This window comes from Phoxinus phoxinus (genome assembly GCF_949152265.1).
Source record: "Phoxinus phoxinus genome assembly, chromosome: 15".
NCBI lineage: Eukaryota > Metazoa > Chordata > Actinopteri > Cypriniformes > Leuciscidae > Phoxinus > Phoxinus phoxinus.
The window spans coordinates 22,230,646-22,252,900 of NC_136890.1; the positions used below are offsets into that span (position 1 = coordinate 22,230,646).

Below are 22,255 nucleotides of genomic sequence, written 5' to 3' on the forward strand. Positions count from 1 at the left end.
GACAAAGACCTCCACTTAATACCCATCAGCAATTACGCCCAATTGCTCCATTCACCACACAAACAGTTGTCCATAAAAAGGATGGGCTGCTGTTTCCAAATGACCTTCTGTAGAGGAGGTGAGGGAAGTCCTGGCCAAACAAAGCCATTGGCAGACACAAAAATAGTGCTTACACATGCCATGAAAGAAACAAACGCTAATGGATAGACAAACCTATTAACTTCTCTCATTATCTCTATTAAGCAAAAAATGAAGAGACAGGCAAACAAAAATATTTAAAATGAATGAATGAATACACAGCTGATTCTGAATGGGCACCTACCAACGGGGGCTAAAAACGAAGGATGTTAAAGCTAAGCGAAACCATGACTTCAGGCTGATTTATACTTCTGCGTCGGACCTACGCCGGAGTCTCTACGCTGTAGGCTACGCGTTAGTTTTCATTTGTACTTCTGCATCGTTGTTCCCATTGACAAGCAATTACATATGCAGAGGGAGCATGTAAAACCCGAAGTAGGGGTTCTAGACCAATCACAGCGCTTGCGGCGTAGAATTGACGCGTTGTTACATTTTTGGAGAGGTGCACATGAGTTCGACGCAGAATTATAAATTGGGCTTAAGTGTATTATTTTCTTTCATGGTCAGGACTAAAAGATCCAAGAAAACCGAATAAAGTGTGAACACACCCTAAGTCCTGCTAACCAGGCAAACCTTGACCCCTTGATCCCTCCAAGCAAGATACATTTATCATCTTCAAAACCTTCAGAGCACAGATTTCTGAATTTCCTGGTGTGAGTTTGATGAAGAGAGGCGTAACGTAGGTCCGCTCACCTGCAAGGTGAGAGAAAATGTCCAGTGCTGAAATCACACCACAGAGAGCTGCAACAGGGGTCAGGGGTCAGAGCAGATGATGAGAGGAAACCGTTGATCTGAGTGAGGGAAAAATCACTGTTGCAGCCTTTGATATGATCAAAAGCAAGATGACAAAACTACAAAAAAGAAATTGGTCATGTCTTTCTTTATTTTTGGCAACTTCTGAGTAAGGTGGAGGCACATAAATAGTAAATACAGTGGCCCCAAAAAGTATTTGGACATTTAAACAGCACTTAAGAATTTATGAAGGTTATATAACAAAATATCAAACCAAGTTGTATTTATAAAAAGAAAAAACATCGCACAAATACACATTTCAAACAAAACATTTCACATTTTAAATTATACAACAAATATTGTTCATAATGTAAAATCTTCCAAAAGTATTTGAACACTCGTGATATTAAACATGATCTTAAAATAACTAAAATGGCTAAGAAAAGTTACTTCTGAGAAAAGGCCAATCATTTGTTAGCAAATGCCATTTGGTTTGATATGCATAGATTTTTAAGTGTGACTTAAGTGTCCAAGTGCGTTTTGGGGTCACTCACTGTATCCATTGGGATTGACTCAAAATCTTCAAACTTCACAGTTAACAGAACAGACTGGAAGTGCTCAAACTGATTAGGAGGTCTGATTGGTTGTACAATTACATTACAATAAGAAAACCAAGGATCTGTCACTATATGAAGTACACAGTGCTTAACTGGGATAGATGTACACAGGTCAATTTCACAATAAGCGAGCAAAGGGCAATCTCAAATTTACTGCTAAAATCTAATTATGTTTACCATGTGTCAAATATGACGCATGGCATTATTACAGTCCCAATCAAAAACCAATAAAGCCTTTCCTTTACAACAAAAGATAGTGTAAAATGAAATAACGGTTGCAATGAAGATTAAACTAGTCTTAAATGTAATAAGACTCACTGGCCTCAGGTTTTTTTTTTTTTTTTTTTTGCATTTGTGCTGTCACCGAGCTTACTTCATATTTCAACATCATTAACAGCCCTCACTGGAGAATCAGTAGTGCTTTTGCTAAACATTAGTTAATGTGCTTTCTATCATGGCAAGTATAATATTAAGAATAATTTTGTAACATTATTTTGTGCAGAGATGAACATGGAAATGCTATAGGTACATGAAATTATTTGGTATTGGTATGTTGTGAACTTTGTGTAAAATATTAGTGAAGTTTAAATGTCCTCTCACTGTGGATAAAAACTTAATTAAAATAATGAGTTCTACTGCTTCTATGCACTTCAATTCCCACTAAAACTCAAAGGAATGAGTAGCTATTCACTGTGTGGTTATACTTAGGCCTTTAATTCAGATGTGCTTATTGGTTTACCACTTTTAGATTAACTTAACCATAAATGTAATTAAAAGAGTTTAGATCTGGACTAATTTTAAATTATTGTCTCTGAAAAAATTGTAACACTCTTTATTTACATTCGACACACCATACACTGTGCATAAAATAAGTGAATTTGAAGAACACACCAGATGGCAGACATGTTGGACGTTTCCTAATTCATTATCCAGCATTCAGAAACACTAATCAAATATTCCATATTGTGTGTAGGTTATGTGCGTGCGTGTGTGCGCGTGCGTGTATGTGTGCGTGTGTGCGTGTGTGCGTGTGTGTGTGTGTGTGTGTGTGTGTGTGTGTGTGTGTGTGTGTGTGTGTGTGTGTGTGTGTGTGTGTGTGTGTGTGTGTGTGTGTGTGTGTGTGAAGACAAAGAAAAGCTGAAGGAGCGACAAAAGTAAACAAGATCTATCATGTTGCATTATGCAAAACGACGTAAAGTCCAGGGATCATCATTATTCATCACATAGCCTACCTTAACAACACTGCTGTGTCTGAGTAATATATTCCATTCAGAACTTCACAAGTCGGGTTTGACCAATAAACGACATACAATAAATCCATGGACTATGTTGATAAAAATGCAAATTCACCTGCCGCAGACAGCCTGCGTGTAAAATGTGTTACTTTTACACCGTAAAATGGTGAGATTTTCAGTTGCATACGATGCAGCTACACACTGCAACATTTACAGCACCATAATATAGACTGTGCCTGATTTACATTTTAGTTCAGGCCTGTGAAGCACAAAATCAAATGCTGCAAAACATCATTATAATTCCAGAACAATGATAGTTGTACTAGTGGAAGTTGATTTCGCCTGCTGTGAACTCACATCCTCATTGAATTCTCTGCTGGTGTGTTCTGATGATGCTGTGTGCATGGGGAAAACTCATCTGACATATTTACTGCTGCTGTGGAATTTTATTTATAGGGCACACATGTGTTCTGATAGGAGGCAGCCATCTGGTGGTGAAGCTCTTCACTGCATACTAAATAATAGCACTTGGTAAATGATAGGTGGCCTACAATAAGTAGCGTATTTGGCCTATGTGTGTTCTTTGTTTCTTTTAAACAAAGCAGATGTTTCTTTTAAAACTCCGATATAATGGCTTGACTAGACATTTTCTTTCCTGTGCAGGTAGACGTGTTTCTTATTGATCATTTGTGGTGGCTTATATTCATGATTTGGAATGGGACTATAAATCAAAAGGCTGAGAACCCGGATTTGCTACATGCTTATTGCTCTGCTAGTGGTTCAGTTTGTAGAATGCCGATATTAGATTTATGAGTAGTGTGGTTAACATTACACAAAGAGATTTTCACATTCTGTTCTACAACATGAGTTTAACGCCAACAAATGGGAATTTTGATTAGTGTGGATTTTAAGTGAGCTGCTAATAATGTGTTATATAAAGACTACATTATACAGCCGTGGTAGTCGTACATAGCAACTTGTTAACAATGTTATCATATTTGTAGGTACGATTGTGAATGTGAAAGCCTAAAAGCTATGATGAAGGGAATTTGGTGTGGGATTTACTTTGAAACAAATTTCACTCAGAAATAGCTTGAATATTTCAAAAAGCAAGTTACACACTGAATTAAACATTAAATATACCTATCTCCAATGAGAGTGAAAATCATTCACAGTAGCAGAGAGGCAACAGAAGCGTTCTGGTGGACACCCATGGGGCAGAAATGTTTTAGCCATGCAGGCCTGTGGTCTTTTTGATACAAACATGAAATGCAGGAAGTATTTGAAAAATATCATCACTGCGCAATAAAATGCGAACTTTACAGAGGCCTGAAATAGAAGAAATTTGTCAAGGAATGATGCTGTAAAATGTGGCTTGGGCATTATGAAAGGTTTTGTTGCATTATTCAGGCAAAAGCTTACAGCATAACAAGGTCTTCAAGGCTTTTATAGCTGTAAATCTTAAGATCTTTTTGTGCACTATTAAATATATTGCTGCTAAACAGATGTTGCATTGTTATTGCAGCATTGTGCAATGCTCAAGGGTTGTGTTTACATATCAAGCTCACAGCGCCTTTGATATTTTTGTAATTTTTGACCTACAAAGCAAAGGCTTCACATCACGCCCAGGAGGAACACAAACTTCAGAGTGCAGTCTTTGTAGTCGACTGTCTTGTCTGACAAATTCCCTTCTGAGCAACAAATTCCTGACAGATTCAGTTGATTTATATCACTAAAACCTCATTAGCAATGATTAGCTCTCTCTCTCTCTCTCTCTCTCTCTCTCTCTCTCTCTCTCTCTCTCTCTTCTCTCTCTCTCAGTTCTTAAAAAAGTGTGTTGAGTGCAGCTTTTTACAAAAGATAAAGAGTACATGTCGGGCCTAGAACACAATAGCTATTATTTTACTGTGAAGTAACAAACATATCTGATTACAGCAAGAGAACAGGTTATTGTCGTCACCTTATTCCTCGACTGAATTTACCATTAATAATTAAAAAACTGACACCTTTGTTGGCAACAATATTGTTTCTGACACTGTTCTCAGCCGCCTTTGGACTAATAGTGTGATAGAAGCTGTCAGTGCTACTGGATCCTGAAATAGATTCTCATCTAGTCTGGTTTTCTTCTTGAAAAATATCTCCAGATTTCGAACCTCGCTAGATAAACGTAAATCGATCTAATAATGGCGAATGAGAAGATGCTTCCAGCCCAAGAGGCTGCCAAAATCTACCACACCAATTATGTGAGAAATGCCAGAGCCATCGGTGTCCTGTGGGCTGTTTTCACCTTGTGCTTCGCCATCATTACTGCGGTGGTCTTCATTCAGCCCTATTGGATTGGTGACAGTGTGAACACCCCGCAGGCTGGATACTTTGGGCTTTTTCACTACTGTATTGGCAACCCCATCACCTCCGAATTGGTCTGTAAAGGAAGCGTGTTTGATTTTGCCTCGATCCCCTCTGGGGCTTTCAGGACTGCTATGTTTTTTGTTGGCACCTCAATGCTCCTTATCGTAGGCACCATCGTATGCTTGGGTCTTTTCTTCTTCTGCAACTCCGCAAGCGTGTACAAGATATGCGCATGGATGCAAACATCTTCAGGTGGGCTAATAGTTTTCCAGTTGGACTCGCTAATAAGTGTAAATACAATGCTGCTTTAGAAATGCATCAAACTAAAAAAGATGAAATAATGTTTATTAATAGATTTAATTAGGGTAGTCGCCATATTCCCTGTCAGGGATAGATGCAAAGTCATTCAATGACGTGTACTGTTCACCCAAAAATGAAAATTATGTCATCATTTACTCACCTGCTTAAAGGTGAGTGTATATATATTTATATAAAGCTTAACCAATTCCCTCACAATGTCATTTTATAGCGAAAAATGTAATATTGCAACTACCGTAATTAATCAGAACACAATTTTTCTATAAAAAGTAGGCCTATATAGGGAGAAGTTTGTTTTTTAACCTTTGCACTTTATGCTGTAGCTGTGCTGATGGTGATGGGTTGTATGATTTATCCGGACGGTTGGGATGCTCCGGAGGTAAGGCGAATGTGTGGCGAGCGGACGGGCAAGTACACACTGGGGAACTGCACCATTCGCTGGGCTTATATTCTAGGCATTATCAGCATCCTGGACTCGGGGTTACTGGCTATGCTTGCTTTCACTCTGGGCAACCGGCAAGACAAACTGCTGCCAGACGACTTCGAGGTGGAGGGAGCAAACAACGGATGAGGTAAGAGAAGGAATGATTCATCAATAAGGAACTGTTTTTTGAGATTACCGCTAATTAGAATTATTTACTAAATATTATACTGTATGTAGGATGCAATCTGTAGAAATACAAGACAAAATGTATTTTAGTAATGAGGATATTTACATTTGTTTGTAGGTAAAAACCTAAACCCAACAGGAGATCTGCTGTGGACATGGAACTGGACATTCGTACTAAAGCAAAACAAAATCATAAATTCTTATTAATCTTTCAATTAAATTCAAATGTATGTATATGCATAGCAGATTTCATAATAAATATTGTTCTAAAGCAGCTTTGCAAAAAAAAAATTCATTTAACCCCTTAACTGTCAAGTCATAGATAGACCCCAAAATCTCTTGGCATGAAAACAAACTGAGGTTTCTACCCATATTTCATTATTTTTCATGCCTAACTGAACACTACTGAGTGTGAAAATATCCTTGTAAAGTAATAAATTACTGTTCCTGTGTCATTGACAATCACTAAATATGAAAACTAGATTGTGCTTAAATATATATATATATATATATTTAAAATATATATAGTTTGTCAACATTACCTAGTTTTGGACTAAGATATTATTGTTTTAAATGTACAATGGCAAACGTCCCACCGGTTCCACGCGTTTGCCATTATACATTTAAAACAATAATATCTTAGTTATAACATAGTTATAACTAGTTAGTTATAAGGTGTCAACGCATGCAGTTTTGTTTATTAAATTCTGGAGCGTACAGTACAATGTACCTTTAATAAATCAACACATAGGTATTATTGTAAACATGATCACACATTTTTTTTCCAGTTTTTAGAGAGCAGGATGAAAAGGTTATCAAGTAAAATTGTCTAAAAAGTACCATTCCTGGTTTATATAATGTATTAAATGTTCTCAAATGAAATCAAATCAAGCATGTGCATTTGTTTTCCAGCACTCTTTTCCTTTTCCTCTTTTTTTATTGTTTTGCACAAATATCCACCCAAAAGGTTGGTGACAATTACAGTGAAAGGTAACCTGCATTTTATAGCATTTCATATTTTTTTAGAACAGCAAGACAAACAGGTACACCCATCTTCCAAATGCTTTATTAAAACACTTCTATCCAGCTAAATAATCTTAGCTTAGATGCAATAGTAGGATTTTCTTTTTAAAAACTGTACATGGCTGTAATATACAGATCAAGGCAAACTCTTTGGTACACATATATACAGACACACACGCATGCACATGCGCGCACACAAACACATACGTACAACACACACTCAGACAATAAATGTTTCTTCTTTTTTTTTTTTCACAAATATAATTTTTTGGTGGCCCTTTGACAGTTACTCACTTTATGTGGAAGCTTCTTGTACACAAAATGTATTGACCATGAGTGAGAAGACTTCAGCTCTTAAAAATCTAATCTGAGACGGACGAGATCAAAACCTACCGAACTAATAAACACACACACAAGACACTTGTATAGTTGAGAGAGAAACACAGAAGTGTGGCGAGTCTTGACGCAGGACAGAACATCTTAATTTATACTCTACAGTCAAAAATAATTCCCTTTCCAGAAACCACTTTTTCTTTTTTCACTACAAGTAACAAAATGATCTCTTGTGCCTCGCACTGCAGTCCGAGCGGTCAGCACTCTGGAGGAGTGGACTGTATCTCAGGTAAGCACGGCAAAAAAAAAAAAACAGACCCATATCTTAATATTTTATAACTTAAAATTCCCCAGGTACCTAAACAGGCATTTCCTAGGTCTACATTTCATCCTTCGCCAAGATAAAAGGGAAGGTAGAAAGATCACAGCAGGTGTGACCCTCACACAAAATATCTTAAGTCTGAAAGAGTAGAAAAAAAAAACGGCTAGAACAAAAACAGACAGGTTTACTATTCCTCTGGCGAACCCAGCAAAAGAAATCACTCAGATTAACCGAAGAAAAATAGGTATGCCGATATGCTCTATAAACTGGAAAGTGATCTGTTGCAGTCTCTTGAGTTTAGGGAGAGTGCCTGGAGTATGTGCAGTGAGGTGAAGAGGCCACTAGAGGGCAAGCCAAGCGTGTCGCAGACAGTCGGCAGCAGTGGCTCTTTTCTCTGGCAGGAGCTCCAGCATAGGAAGCAGGAAATCAGCGAAGGTCTCGGCCTCCTCACGAGACCACTCGTATTTATCCATCAGAACCTCCAGCAAACCCCACGGCTTCAGTTTAGTGATGTGCTTCAGGTCGCCTACAGAAAGCACACAATTAAGAGACCAGGCTTCCCATTCCATGCAGTTTACCCCTATATCTTTTACATCTTTATAATGTTTTTTTTTATGTCTCATAACGTTTACCATTAATAAACTTGTTGCCCCATAAAGCCCCATAAAATCAACATGTAACCATTTTAAATTGATAATGTGATGCACTTAAAGTGAAAATATATTTAACAAGAAAGAATGTTAAAAGTATGTGACATTAGGAGGCAGAGCAAGTTAATACATTTTCATTGCAAAGACCATTTTTTTTGGAAAACTTTGATTACATGCCGTCTGTAAAACGTATCTAAATCCAAATACACACAAACAATAATAATTCATGAAGCTATGTTTAGAAACATACACTACTGTTGAAAAGTCTGGGGTCACGATTTTTTTATTTTTTTTATTCAGCAAGGACCATTTAGAAAATTTAAAAAAATTCTTAAATAGAAATCTTTAGATATGTTCTCTTGAACTTTTTATTCATCCAAAAATCAGGAAATGTATAATGGTTTGCATAAAATGGAATCAAATATATGTTTTCAGAATTGTTAAGAAACATTTCTTGAGCACCAAATCAGCATATTAGATGATTTCTGGAGGATCATGTAACATAGAATGGATGCTGAAAATTCACAAGAACAAATTACATTTAAAAAAATATATAAAATAAAAATAATTTATTTTAAATTGTAATATTTCATACTGATTTTACAGAATTTTAATCAAATAAAATGTAGCCTTGGTGAGCATGAGACAAAAAAAAATATATATATATATATATATATATATATATATATATAAATAAATACTGACCCCAAACCTTTGAACATTAGCGTACATTACATACACATTTTAGTTTGCAATGCAGCTTAATAATCTGAAGTGAAAGCATCATGACTAGATATAAAAGTTATTCATAATGACCGTGTTACCTTTCTTGCCGAAAAACTCCTTGGAATATTTTCCGGTCAATACGAGTTTGCGTGGGACGGCCCCCAGCAGTTCAATGATCAATGCAATGTGGTCTACCATCACACACAGGGTGTGTCGAGCAGGGAGGGGGTGTGAGGTGGAGGGGAGGACGAAACAATGGACAACTTGATCAGACAGTGTTAATACAGTCATCCACCCATCCTGAGAGAAGGGAGACGAGAGGGAAGACAAGGAGACGCAGCCACATGTCCTGACAGCACAGATAGCGGTCACACTGAAGAACTCCCAGATTAAAGATTGTGAGAAGAATTGGACCTGTGTGTTTTTGAGCTTCGGCTGCCTCTGGTAGAGCTTCAAGCGAAGTCATGCCACAAATCTGCGGCTTTGAAGCTACAACAGTCCGTCTGTTGTGCTGAGGGCCCACTTCTAAGAAGAGCCTCCTTGAGAACTACTGGACATGTGCTGAGGAAGACTTTTACCCAAACCTTCAGAAAACTAGCTGTGACACAAGGCTGTGCTGTCAATGAATCTCCTTCTCTTCCCTTCAAACCGCTCTCTCAGGGCAGGGCTCTACCTGACTGACAGGCGTACCTTTCCGGCTGAAATATTCCTGTGAAAATTTCCCGCTCAGAGCATAGTGACGGGGGATATGCCCCAAAAGCTCAATAATCAGAGCAAGGTGGTCTGAGAGAGAGAGAGAAGACAGAGACAGAAAGAGAACATGAACATGGAATGGGGACAAGCAGAAAGAACATGGACAGGATCCACAAAAGAAAAAAAAGAAAAGGACAAACTCAAGGCAAATGATAGTGGGTCAGAATGACAGATTACAAGCTAAACAGGGTGTCTAACATAAGTGTCTCCAACTAGAATAGAAATATTTGTTACAATACTCAATTTCTGATGACATTTTGGCATCAAGAATTTTTGCATTATGAACACTAGACTTCAGACACACTCTTCCTTAAGGGAATTTTACATCTTAAAATTCAGGTCAATGCCGATAAGCCAATATTTATTTACATTTATTTATTTATTTACAAGCTAAATAAATATAGATAAATGGTTAATAATAAAGATTATACACTATTTTATCTAAATAAAATATAAAACACTAAAAACAAAAAGCAAAAGTTTAAGCATCACAACGTTATAGAGTATGGATTGATATCAATAGATATTTGCTTAAGGATATATTTAAATATTATTATTATTGTTTTTAATTATCATTATTACAAGATAATGGCTCAATACATTCTTGATAAATGCTCATCAGGTTAATCTAAATGTAAAAATGGGAGAGATATGTATGCACAATAAAAAATAAAAATAAACTTATTAGAGAAACTATATATATATATATATATACACACACACACAATACATTTATAAAATACTCAGGTCATGATTATTTAATTTACTTTCAAAACATGCATTTATTAAACTTTTTTTTTGTTTGTTAAACTTGTCTTTTTAACAGTGGACTTCCTTGAATTTTAAACATAATTCAAAGGAAAAATAAAATGTAAATGTGAATTTAAAAAAATGTATGGGTACAGGGGGGACACTGATTTACAAAATGAGAGCATCATTGGGAAACAGAATGTGGCATAATAATTGCTTTATCTTAATTATCTTGTTTCCATAATCAAAACCAAAACCATAATTGAAAATAAACTTTGATTGCCCAGCTCTATCACAGAAGTACAACTAAGTGTCTCTCCTCCAGTTGTACATAAACAGAACAAGAATGAGCAAGGGGAAGGAACGGTTACTGGAAAAACCACGAGACACAGATAACTGCCGGCAATGTTCTCTAAGCCTATCAGAAATAGAGAGGCGATTTAGGAAGGAACAGGAAGTAGATCAAAGTGTGATCTAATTCTGCACACGTGATATATAGAGGAAAATTACATCAGCAGATTCAAGTGCAACATGGTCTAGCACAAGAGTAAGACGTTAAGAACACAGCATTTTTTCTGGTATCTGGCTGTCTCTCCAGTTTGACTTCTTGACTGACCAGATCCTGCTAAATACCTTGCAGATACAAATACAGCAAGTAAACCACAATACACAATTAACTATCAAATGCTGTAGCCCATTAAATGACTCACTTTTGCAAACAACCTGAAATGTCACTTGATCAGAATAAGTAGAGTATCTTGTTACTTGCATGTATTATCCTTAAAGCAGGAAACATACTGTGGCTCAATACATGTATACATTCTGATCATGACTAACAAGGTGTGTTTAAACAGCCCAGTGCAAACACAGTTAGATGACAAATGTCAGAATGCACTAGAAACAACTGGCTACGCTTTACTGATAATGGTCATAAATTAGGTTTAAAGTGCACAAATTATTCCCACACTCAATTTCTAAAGCAAGCAAAATATGAATCTTTCGGTCTTAGTTTAGTAAGAGTATAAACTAAGAATAGAAGATCAGGAGGAACAAAGAAACATGGGTCAATAACAGAGGCAGAAGTAGTGGGCGAAAGGTGGAGGAGGAGGAAGTCAATATAAAGAGGAAGTTTAAAGAAGAGGACGTTTTCATGCATTTTAACAGCAGGCTCTGACTGTTCGTAGGGAAATAACCACAGGTTTACAGCCCTTAAAGCACTGCAATGTCAATACAGCTCAGTAAAGAAGAAAACAACAAAATAAATAATTAGGTATTTTAATGCTATTACATAGCGAGAAATTGATATTGCCAGTCATATCAAAACTGAAATCATTAGGTATTTAATCGAAATACATTTTTATTACTGTACAACTTTCCTCAATAAACGTATTTTGAGTCATTTAATTTAATTCATCATTTTTATAATATTTCAGACAGAAAATCGTGAATGTAAAGAAGCAATGCATTACCTTCATCCCTGGAGTAATCTTCACCAGAGTGAGGCTCAAACAAATAATCGCCAGTGGCCAATTCAAACGCCTGAAAAGAGAGGAAAAAAACAATCCAACATCAAAGCCTGAATCGTTGTCAAATTGGTTAACCTTGACATCTGTGGATGCATGACTGATGAAAGACCATGTGCCGTTTCTCACCATGCAGGCCGTGCTCCATACGTCAGCAGGTGTGCTGTACCCGGACCCTAGCAGCACCTCCAGGGAGCGGTACTGTCGCGTCTGGATGTCTTCAGTAAAGTGCTTGTGCTGAAGGACAGAAAGGTTCACACTAGTGTTGTAGTCAAGACCACCTAAACCGAGACCAAGACCAGACCAGCACTGCTTAAATAATCTAAAAGATCCATTTACTGCCTAAGAAATATCTTATATTTAATAAATAAATACAATTAGAATAATAAGAAACTATACAGAGCTGTTAACAATCCAATTAAATCTCTAAAAGCTAAATAATTTGTCGCACTGCAGAGGTAGGAAAGAAGCTGCATCTGAATTGGTACAAATACAACTGTTGAGATTAATGCTTTAAAAATAACTTAGTTTATGGAACATTTTAATAAAATCAATATGAGACTTGCAATCATGCTCATATTTGCTCTCTTGCTCTTGTGATATTGCTTGCTTAATTATATCATATGTTATAATATAAAAATAATGATCTCATACAAGTATTTCTTTTGCAATCGTATCTTGTTTTTTGAGGGCATTTTAGTGACATTTTGACACAATCCCTTGTTGATTTCTGACCCACCCCAACAGTATTGAAATAAATCAAATTAGAAATTAGTTATTCCTGCATTTGTGGTTTAGACTAGTCTTGAGATAAAATCCAGAGTCCTCTTAGTTTGTGACCAAGACCAGACCGAGTACAAATGCGGCCGAGACAAAGACAAGACCTTCAAAAAATGGTCTTGAGACCAAGACCCAAATAAACTTATTCTACCGTCCAAAATGTTAAGGTTGGTATTATGCTCACCAAGGCTGCATTTATTCAATAATACAGTAAAAACAGTAATATTGTGAATATTATTAAAATTTTAAATAAATGTTTTCCATTTTAAAATGTAATTTATTCCTGTGATGGCTAAGCTTAAATTTTTAGCAGCCATTACTCCAATCTTCAGTGTCACATGATCTTTCAGCTGCTTAATACAGAAATCATAAATAATTTTCACTGATCAATTTAACGCACCCTTACTGAATAAAAGTAATTGCTTTAAAAACCAACCCTGTACTGACACCAAATGGTAGCGTACATTTCATAATTTGAGATTTTATATTTATATATTATAGCACATAAATTATACAATATCTGCCTTTTTATACATAAATGACTACAATATTGATTTCATCTGATTAATAAAGAGCCTTACCACCCAGCAGGCGTTGCCAAGGTCAGCAATCTTGACCTTGATCTGGTCAGAGTTGAGTGGATCCAGTGGATTGACCAATAGGCTTCCAGCTGACAACTTATCTGGAAGAGAAGAAAGAGCCAATCAAACAACAGCCATGTGATCATTGTAGAGTGACTGATCAAAAATTCTCACTTTGTGTTTACCTGACGATAGCATTTTAGGTTGGGAACGACATGAGGGTATGTAAATAATGGCAATTAAAAAAATTGTGTGAACTATCCCTTTAATACAAAAAGTTGCCAGCATGTAAGGACAAGGAGTGACATCTAAAGTAGAAAAAAAACAATAATATATTCTCTGAAAATCCTCACTAAAATACTAGAAAACACACTGACCATTCTTTAGCTTATCCTTGTTCTGTTCCCTGGCTCTGGTTCTAGTCTTTTGCTGATCTTGCTCCCCGGATGGAAGCTCTGCCTCCTCCAGCAGCTCTCGTCCTGAGGTGCCGTTACTATAGCTGGCCTGGTCCAGTTCCGGGGACTCTGCCCCATTACAGTACTCATACATGCTTTGAACTGTGTCCTCTGGGCCCGTGTTCGCATTATGGTGGTCTTCCTGTAGAAGTTGGGCATGTTGCTGGTCACATTGATCATCGTCCTCCTCAGGCTGCCTTTGACTGGAGTGCATGCAGCCGTTACAGTTGAGCTCAAGTGACGCATCTGATGTCAGTCTCTCTCTGGTCTCCACTATTATGAGAGATGCAGAGAAATAGAAACATAATTGAGATGTGCTAATGGCAGCTGATTTGTACATTTAATCAAGTCACAAAAAGGATATTATAGCTTTTAACTATTTATTAACTATAATAAATATAACAAAATTCTTAATTCAAATAGAAACTAACTTATTGTGTTCTCAGTAGCAATATCCTGCAGTGATGCCTGTCGGAGTGGGGCGTAGGTGGGGGATTTGGGGGATTCTGGGTCATCCTCCTCCCCATCCTCCTCTCTGCCTTCAGGCCCAATCTCCATCTCCTCTAAGTCCATAATGCACTTCTCCAGGAGCTCCGCTTGACGCTTCTGCTTCTTCTTTAGCTTCTTTTTCTTGTTTTTCGACATTTTCGGTGCCTGAGGAAAAGGTGGGTAATCATGTTAATGCTAAAAAGCAAAAGCATCTTAACTGAAACACTCCAGTGGCCTGTTGCATAAGGTTTCAGAGTAGGTTTAGAGCCTGGTATAGCTTAGGTTCAGCGGGCTCACAATGCTCAATATAAACATTCTTTGTCAACTAGTCTTTTTTTTCCTAACCGACAGCAGAAGCTTGTAAACCGATCATTAACTGCTAACTGACAAGATTATGTGAAATTAGAATTAAATTAGAATGGATAAAAGTCCATTAAAAATAACAAAAGTTTTACATGCGCAAAAAGCAGCATACACAACAGAACATGAGGATTCATCATCTCATCACGCACATGCAGCGCTTGTGAACAGACAAAAACTGAATAAAATCATATATATAAGGGATAAATATTAAATATATTTCACTTAATTAACAGATTTAAAAAATGAAAGAAAAAACGGTGTGACAAGTAGTACATGCTGAGTATCGGTGATGATTTTAATTTCATTTAATTCAAATTTTTGTGATGACCTCCAGAAACAAGTTCACTGAAAGGAAACCGATACAGCAAAGCGGCATTCTGTTCATTTTCTTTATTTTACAAAAGCACAAGGTTTTGTTTTTATTGTGAGTGTACACAAATAAAGTAGAATTACTTTACAGTTTCGAATGATGTCTTACTCTTATCTGTATGACTATAAATGACGAAGATGTTTCCACTGTTATAAGGAAACAATTCAAGTAATCAATCACGCCTAACGCGCACACACACACACAACATATCAGCTCTAGCATTACGGTACTTGACATCACAGCCTGTTCATTATCAAAATAAAATAGTCAACCAAACATATAAGAAGTCACACTGCCCAATTTAAATATTCCATAGTACGATCTGTGCCGTTCAGCATGACCGCCGCCCCACTGTGGTGTTAGGCCAAGCACATTTTTGCGCATGTATGCATGTTGTTTTACGTTTGATATTGGAGGAAAGTAAAAAAATGCCGTTTACATAATAAAATAATAGTTTAGCATCCAAATATATAGTGAAAATGGAAACATTTTGATTTGTGCCGAATAAGAGGTAGGTTATGTGAGCCCAATGCCAGTTTCTGTTTTACTTGAAGTTTCTATAACTACTTTGTTCTGTTCTGAATACAGTTCAATTTAAAAGATTTGTTGTGGAGTGAGGGGAACTAAAATAGCCTATAGCTATGTTTATAGTGTTTAAACTGTTTGTAAACATTTTGCTTTATTTACCGATATTTTACATGAATGTGAAATGGTTTTGAAAGTAATAATAAAATGCAATTCATCAGCTTTATTTTTTCTCTCTCAAAAACTCAAATTAATAGAATCCTGTGATGGCAAAGCTGAATGTTCAGCATCATTACTCCAATGTCACATGTTCCTTCAGAAATCATTCTAATATGATGACTTGGTAAAGAAACATTTCGTATTTTTATCACCAATGTTGTGCTGCTTAATATCTTTTGTGGATTTTTTGATTAACAGCATTTATTACAAATATAAATCTTTTGTAGCATTATAAATGTCTTTATTGCTTTCGCAAATCAACTTCAGAGAACTACAGAAAGAGTGAGTCAGACTGGATTGGTTCTCTTTGGAACATGTTAAAATTACTTCTTTTTCTTTCTTTTTTTTAAATCTCTGAAATGAAATGGATAGCGTGAAAATGCACAAGAAAGATACCATACCTGTTTAGGTGCTGGGGCAGTGCTCACTGGAAGACAAAGGCCAACACAAAACATTGTAACACAATGACAGTTTACAAAGCAAACCAATTGTCATTTTAAGAGCAGTATGCTAGAGGGTAAGAAAGTAAACCAACAAGTTGTGATAAAGAGAGCAAGTGATCTACCTAAACAAAAATCTAGCGGGGAAACGTTGACACGTAATAATCTGAAATGGACTGTAGCCGTGTAGTGTGTGTGTGTGTGTGTGTGTGTGTGTGTGTGTGTGTGTGTGTGTGTGTGTGTGTGTGTGTGTGTGTGTGTGTGTGTGTGAGTGTGTGTGTGTGTGTGTGTGTGTGTGTGTGTGTGTGTGTGTGTGTGTGTGTGTGTGTGTGTGAGAGAGGGAGAGCAGAGGTGCTGTACCTGCTGACCCAGATGGAGGGGGAGCGCCTGCTTTCTGCCACTCAGTGGCCTCTGCAGCCAACCGCCTGATATATACCTCATCCACACTCATGAGAATGTTCTCTGGCTTTATGTCTGTGTGGATGATTTGACACTTGGTGTGCAGGTAATCCAGACCTTTAAGAACCTGAGAGATTTCAAAAATACAGAGACTCTTTCAAACAAACATACTGAGCAACATGACAATTTGAATCCCAAAACTGAAGGAATCTAGTCTCAAATATTACATTTGTATTATTATTATTACCGGTATTATTGGTTATTCACAGCTCTCTATAACAGATGATTCTAAATGATTTGATTTTTATTGAGAAACACTACAATTTAAAAGTGTGGGGTCAGTAAGACTTTTTAAAGATTCTGAAAGAATCTCTTATGTTCATCAAGGTTGCATTTATTATTATTTTTTTAATACAGTAAAAACAATAACACTGTGAAATGTTATTGCTATTTAAAATAACGGTTTTCTATGTTCAATATATTTAAATGTATTTATTTGTGTGATGGCAAAGCTGAATTTTCAACAGCCATTACTCCAGTCTTCAGTGTCACATGATCCTTCAGAAATCATTCTAACATGCTGGTTTTAGTGCTCACTAAACATTTATTATTATTATCAATGTTGAAAACAGTTTTGCTGCCTAATATTTTTGTGGAAAATATGATTTTAAAAAATTCATGATTCTTTGATGAAAAGCAAGTTTAAAAGAACAGCATTTACAGGTATTCAAAATTGGAATCTTTCGTAATATTATGAATGATTTAAATGCCACTTTGATCAATTAAATATAAATCGATCAAAGAGTTAAAAGAATTCATTCTCGAATAAAATAATTAATTTCTTTAAAAAACATCTTACTGACCACAAACTCTTGAACAATAGTGTACATTATCCCTTACTTCATCCAAAAAGAAAAACTAAACATTTTCATTAGTAAATCATTCTTAATTTTTAATAAAACCAAAACCCTAAAGCTGCTTAAATAGTAATAATTCATCTGTAACCAGAGTTTGAAATTAACACCAGTCAACCAGCCAAACGCGGGTGAAAATCCACTGTGGCGGGTAACGCACATCAACACACACTAGCCAATTTGCCGGGTAATGATACATAAATTAAGTTCTATCACTTTGCATGGCATCGCTATCAGAGCCCTTCCACTAAAAGGAACTTCAAACATTAGCAAAACAATGTGTAAAGAGTCCCACAAAGAGAGATCAATTTTGTTTTTATTTCCATTTTATTTTATCTGAATGGTATCTGCAAAATTCCTAATATGACAGATTGACTTTCATAAAGCTGAAAGCAATACAATGAATCAGAATCAGATTTAATAATAAATATATTTAAATCTAAGCAGTGACTAGTGGAATTATGGTTTATTTACGAGATTTCTGTTTCGGCTAGGAGAAGTTCTGAATGGCTTGGTAACTTAATTTAGTACCCAAATTGGCTGGTGAGTGAAAAAGTTAATTTCAAACCCTGTCTGTAACTGATCCAGTAAATCCAGGACAGCGGCTAATTAGTCAGACCGTAATTATGTGAGCACTGATCTGACTGCGCGATGGTATGCTGTGTTACCTGTCGAATGATGCTCTTGACACAAGGCAGAGGTAAGCCTTGATAGTTGGACTTGATAATCCATTTAAGCAAGTGGTGCCCTAGAACTTCGAACACCATGCAGACATCTGAAAAGTCAAGTAAAGGTCTAACGCTTTTGTAACAGAACCTTGTTGGTAGAAATAAATGTAGAAGTTCTAACTGAAATAAAAGGATCTCAGAACAGCTTCTCTTAGCTAACGGTTTCAAAGTCAGCATTCACAAGTGCCCTTGTAAAAGAATTTGGGGTATCTTAAAATAGCATGAGACACCTGCTTGAAGACTTCTTGACCCATTTCTCTCTCTCTTACACACACACACACAACATTCTTCATATTCAAGGATACGAGTCCCATTGACCCCTGAGATCTTGAAGTCATCCAGTAGCTGCACAACCATCTCTCTGTTTGGGTCATCAGGGTCTGTATTTCTGACCTAAAAACAATAAATATATATAGAGTAGATAGATAAAAGCACACAAAAAATACAGGCTATATATTTTTTTCATCTTTATTGTTTCGTCTTTTTTTTTTTATTGATTATTTATAGCATTTCAGTGGTTTATCGGGATACTTACAGATCGGAGTAGCTTTATTTCATCCAGAGCCGTTTCAGTGTAATGCTCTGCACTCTTTACCACCTTCATTGCAACAAACCGCTTCCCTCTGAGGAAGGAAAAAGAAAAATAGTATCGTGCATATGCCATTTCAGCACATTAGAATGCGTCTTATGTTCTTCGAAATGACAAAGCTCTTACTGGATGTCCCAGGCCAGCCACACAGTGGAGAAATGTCCCCATCCCAGCTTCCGGATCACATGGTATTTACCATTGAATAGGTCCCCTATTTTCACATGGTGATAGCCTCCTAACCAAAGAAGAAAAGTAATCCTTCAGCTGGTATTCAGAAAGCTCATAGATTGTCTTTAAGCAGCATTCACACTGCCAGCGACAAAACGACATGATCCCATTTGTTTTAACAGAGAGCTGGAGATTTCCGGTGACACAGTAGCCGCGTTTCCATTCCAGTTTTGCCCAGAACCCAGATAGACAGATCATTTGTAGCGACGGCAAAGAGCACTTACTGTTTCTCGGTCATCTCTTATATTAAGGATTTTATGTACTAATTCCATTTATATTTAGCCTTTTCCATTAAAAATGTATGTTTTTAGCTGCAAGAAAAATGATTCAGTTGTCTACCACATGGTATAACATCTGTGAATGTCATTTATAAATATTCCTAGGCAACCAGTAGTGGGAAGGCCGCTTCAGACCTGCTTTGATTGTCATTTTGTTAGGAATTGATTATGAGCAATCCAATTACAGCATGCTTAGACCAAAAATAGAAACTAGAACCTGACCAGACTATTGATATTTTAAAATAAGTAGATAATTAATAAAGCTAAAAATGATAAAATAATAAAGTGAAAAACAATAGCATCACTTCTATTTTGTATTAAGCACAAAAAACTAAAATAACAAAAAAATAGATATCATAGATATCTATATAGAAACATCCCGCCATAGGGGTATAAACACAGATATACAGGAATAATGACATTCCTGTATTTACAGTACATTTCTTTTGCAGTTTACAGTAGTTATGTGTTCCACTTCTAGGAAGAAGTAGTTTGGCCAACAGATACACCAGGTAACAACAAGTACGATACAACAAGTAACTGACTGACTTGTCTATTTTTACTTCCTGGGACTGCGCTGTAATTTCAGAAAGTCTCATCTATAATAATCAAGCTGTAACTTCTGCTGTCAAAATGGGACGTATAAATCCGTGTCTCCCACCTTTGCAATAGTCATTGGGATCTTCTTGCTCTTCATCATCAGAGCCTAGGATTTCCTCATCGGGCTCAGCTTGTATCTGGGTCTCTGTAGGAGGCTGCTGCTGTTGTGATGCCCCGCGTGGAGGATGTGCTGGCCTGAGGGATGATAGTACATTTTATTTAGGTCAACGGACACGCATTACAGTACAGTCTATATAGGGCGGTCCTCTTACATTATAGACTCTTAGAGCGCTGTCCTCTTACATTATAGACTTTTTGATGCTGATTTTACATGGTATAAAAGTTCAGACAATCGTTTCAGCATGCGATTTACATTTCTGATACATTACAATCAAAAGGACCTGCATAAAAACTACATTTTACTACCTAAAAATACATATTTATTGAAAAGATTGTGATGTTGTTGGTTTTTCTGTTTACTATTGTAAAGCTGCTTTGAAACACTGTATTGCAAGAAACATAAAAAACCTGCCTCGATAAAAACATTCTTATTTTTAAACTTCATGAAATGCACAAAAGATCAGTCATCTGAGTCTAAATTTAAGAGGCACCATGCGCCCACCCCACAGCCAGTGTTTTGTTTTCTAGTGAAGAAGCTCTTTTATTACATATAATGTTGATGCAATATTAGTAAAAAGTCTGCCAGTGTTAGGAAGCATTTCACTGACTGCACCTAACCATGTTTGGTTAAACCTATGCAAGAATAACACCTGTCTCTTACATCATCGCAAAAACTTAAGTGAAAGAAAGTGCAACTTGATACTGCGCATGCCAAAAAGATGACTTCATCCAGCCAAAATGTTAAGCGTTATTGTCATTTGAACACAATTCAACAATTAAGACTAAATAATTAGAGCAAAGTCAGCAAACTCAGGATGACTCATTCAATACTACTAGTACACGTAATCACACTTCAAAACAGTGGTTTAAAAGCACACTATGCAACTTCTAGGACATAATATAGATTTTTATAAAGTCTCTATGGACAGAATTGTGGTCTATTTTATGGTTCCTAATATTAATGGAATATAAAGTTTCCTTGTGCATGACCCAGTGTACACACAGCCAGTCATTCTAAGTCTAGTCTAAAATTGCCAGGTTAAACAAAAAATGGCGGGGGGGCACAAAACTCACTTCTTGGTCGACTTCTTGGCTTTGGCCCTTTTCTTCCTCGCCTGAAGTGCCAGAACTGGTGTGACAAATAAGATGACATGAGAAAACATTAGATGACAATGAAACCATTTATAAAAATCACTTAACTCAGTAAGCTCAATGACAGCCAAACATAGCCTGACAATAATACAGGAGACACACTCACAGACCGCTGATGTTGATCTTATGTAATGCACATAAACAATACACAGCTGGGTGGGTGTTTACATTGTGACAGGAACTGAACTTTAAATAGTCGCGAGACATGGATCTTTAATAACGTGAATGTTGTATCAGTTTTAATAACAGCAGGAACAAAGATGCAAAAACTGAAGGCAATAATTTCCTGAAGTTTCCACGACAGCAAAAAAAAAAAAAAAAACAGCTTTCAACTCTCATCCAGCTGATACGCGCACGCGCCTCCTCATACGCGTAACGTCTATCTAAAACCAAATAAAAGTCAAATCGCTCAAGTGAAGGCGATACAAACCAGCCGTAAAACATGCCTCTGAGTCGTGATGAAAATAAATTCAGCTCACTTCAGCTGCAGACTGAGCGGCTAAATGCTAACGCTAAAGACACCAATCCATGCGTCCAAAGAACGGGCAAAATGCGCATTTATGCTTTAATATTGCACTACTAATTTTAGTCAGATTGTAAGTTAGTCGCCTTGCCTCATGCATTAACGATATAGCTCAAAATAAGGCAAATATTATTCAGAGAAAGTGAAGGAAGAGATTACCTTTTCTCTCCATGTTGGCCCCTTCAGTTGGCGGCTTGGGTGGCCCTGCGCATGCGCGCGCCCCCGGACACGCGCATCTTGACTCCTGCGCGTTCACAGTCCGTACTGTCATATATGTATATTTATATTTTTTTGAATGTGTGTTTGCGCAATTAAAAACAGAACGAAAACATGCGCATTTTAACCAAAAGATGACCGAACACAAAAACAAAACAGGTCAATCCATGGGACAAAGGTATCATGGTAGACATAGTAAAAATGACT

At 36.7% G+C, this 22,255-nt stretch overlaps 2 protein-coding genes across 3 annotated transcripts; one reads left to right on the forward strand and one right to left on the reverse strand.

Annotated features, from left to right (window-relative positions):
• Positions 1–4,713: 4,713 nt before the first annotated feature.
• Positions 4,714–6,209, forward strand: lhfpl5b (LHFPL tetraspan subfamily member 5b). The gene is made up of 3 exons (XM_079637817.1): positions 4,714–5,323; positions 5,713–5,961; positions 6,118–6,209. The coding sequence occupies exons 1-2, from the start codon at positions 4,906–4,908 to the stop codon at positions 5,958–5,960; spliced, it is 666 nt and encodes a 221-aa protein (XP_079493943.1). The 5' UTR covers positions 4,714–4,905; the 3' UTR covers position 5,961; positions 6,118–6,209.
• Positions 6,210–6,741: 532 nt separating this feature from the next.
• Positions 6,742–22,092, reverse strand: srpk1a (SRSF protein kinase 1a). Of its 2 annotated transcripts, XM_079637484.1 has the most exons (16): positions 21,992–22,092; positions 21,232–21,286; positions 20,099–20,232; positions 19,058–19,166; positions 18,878–18,965; positions 18,648–18,735; positions 18,283–18,389; positions 16,662–16,827; positions 16,263–16,288; positions 14,327–14,549; positions 13,818–14,168; positions 13,441–13,541; positions 12,209–12,316; positions 12,026–12,095; positions 9,152–9,244; positions 6,742–8,203 (listed from the first exon to the last, which is right to left on the reverse strand). In XM_079637484.1, exons 1-16 carry the CDS (start codon positions 22,002–22,004, stop codon positions 8,019–8,021), a joined length of 1,917 nt encoding a protein of 638 aa, XP_079493610.1. In that variant the 5' UTR covers positions 22,005–22,092; the 3' UTR covers positions 6,742–8,018. The 2 variants fall into 2 exon arrangements, with proteins under 2 accessions (XP_079493610.1, XP_079493611.1); XM_079637485.1 differs by lacking the exons at positions 6,742–8,203; positions 9,152–9,244 and adding an exon at positions 9,557–9,836 and having other exon boundaries at positions 21,992–22,080.
• Between the last annotated feature and the right edge of the window lie 163 nt (positions 22,093–22,255).

Excerpts from the sequence above, each read along its gene's own strand:
- lhfpl5b (XM_079637817.1), top strand. The coding sequence starts at position 4,906 with ATGGCGAATGAGAAGATGCTTCCAGCCCAAGAGGCTGCCAAAATCTAC. Across the intron at positions 5,324-5,712 it reads ATGGATGCAAACATCTTCAG|CTGTGCTGATGGTGATGGGT; the intron begins GTGGGCTAATAG and ends TTTATGCTGTAG.
- srpk1a (XM_079637484.1), bottom strand. Across the intron at positions 14,550-16,262 it reads CTGCCCCAGCACCTAAACAG|GCACCGAAAATGTCGAAAAA; the intron begins GTATGGTATCTT and ends CCTTTTCCTCAG. Across the intron at positions 8,204-9,151 it reads GGAGTTTTTCGGCAAGAAAG|GCGACCTGAAGCACATCACT; the intron begins GTAACACGGTCA and ends TGCTTTCTGTAG.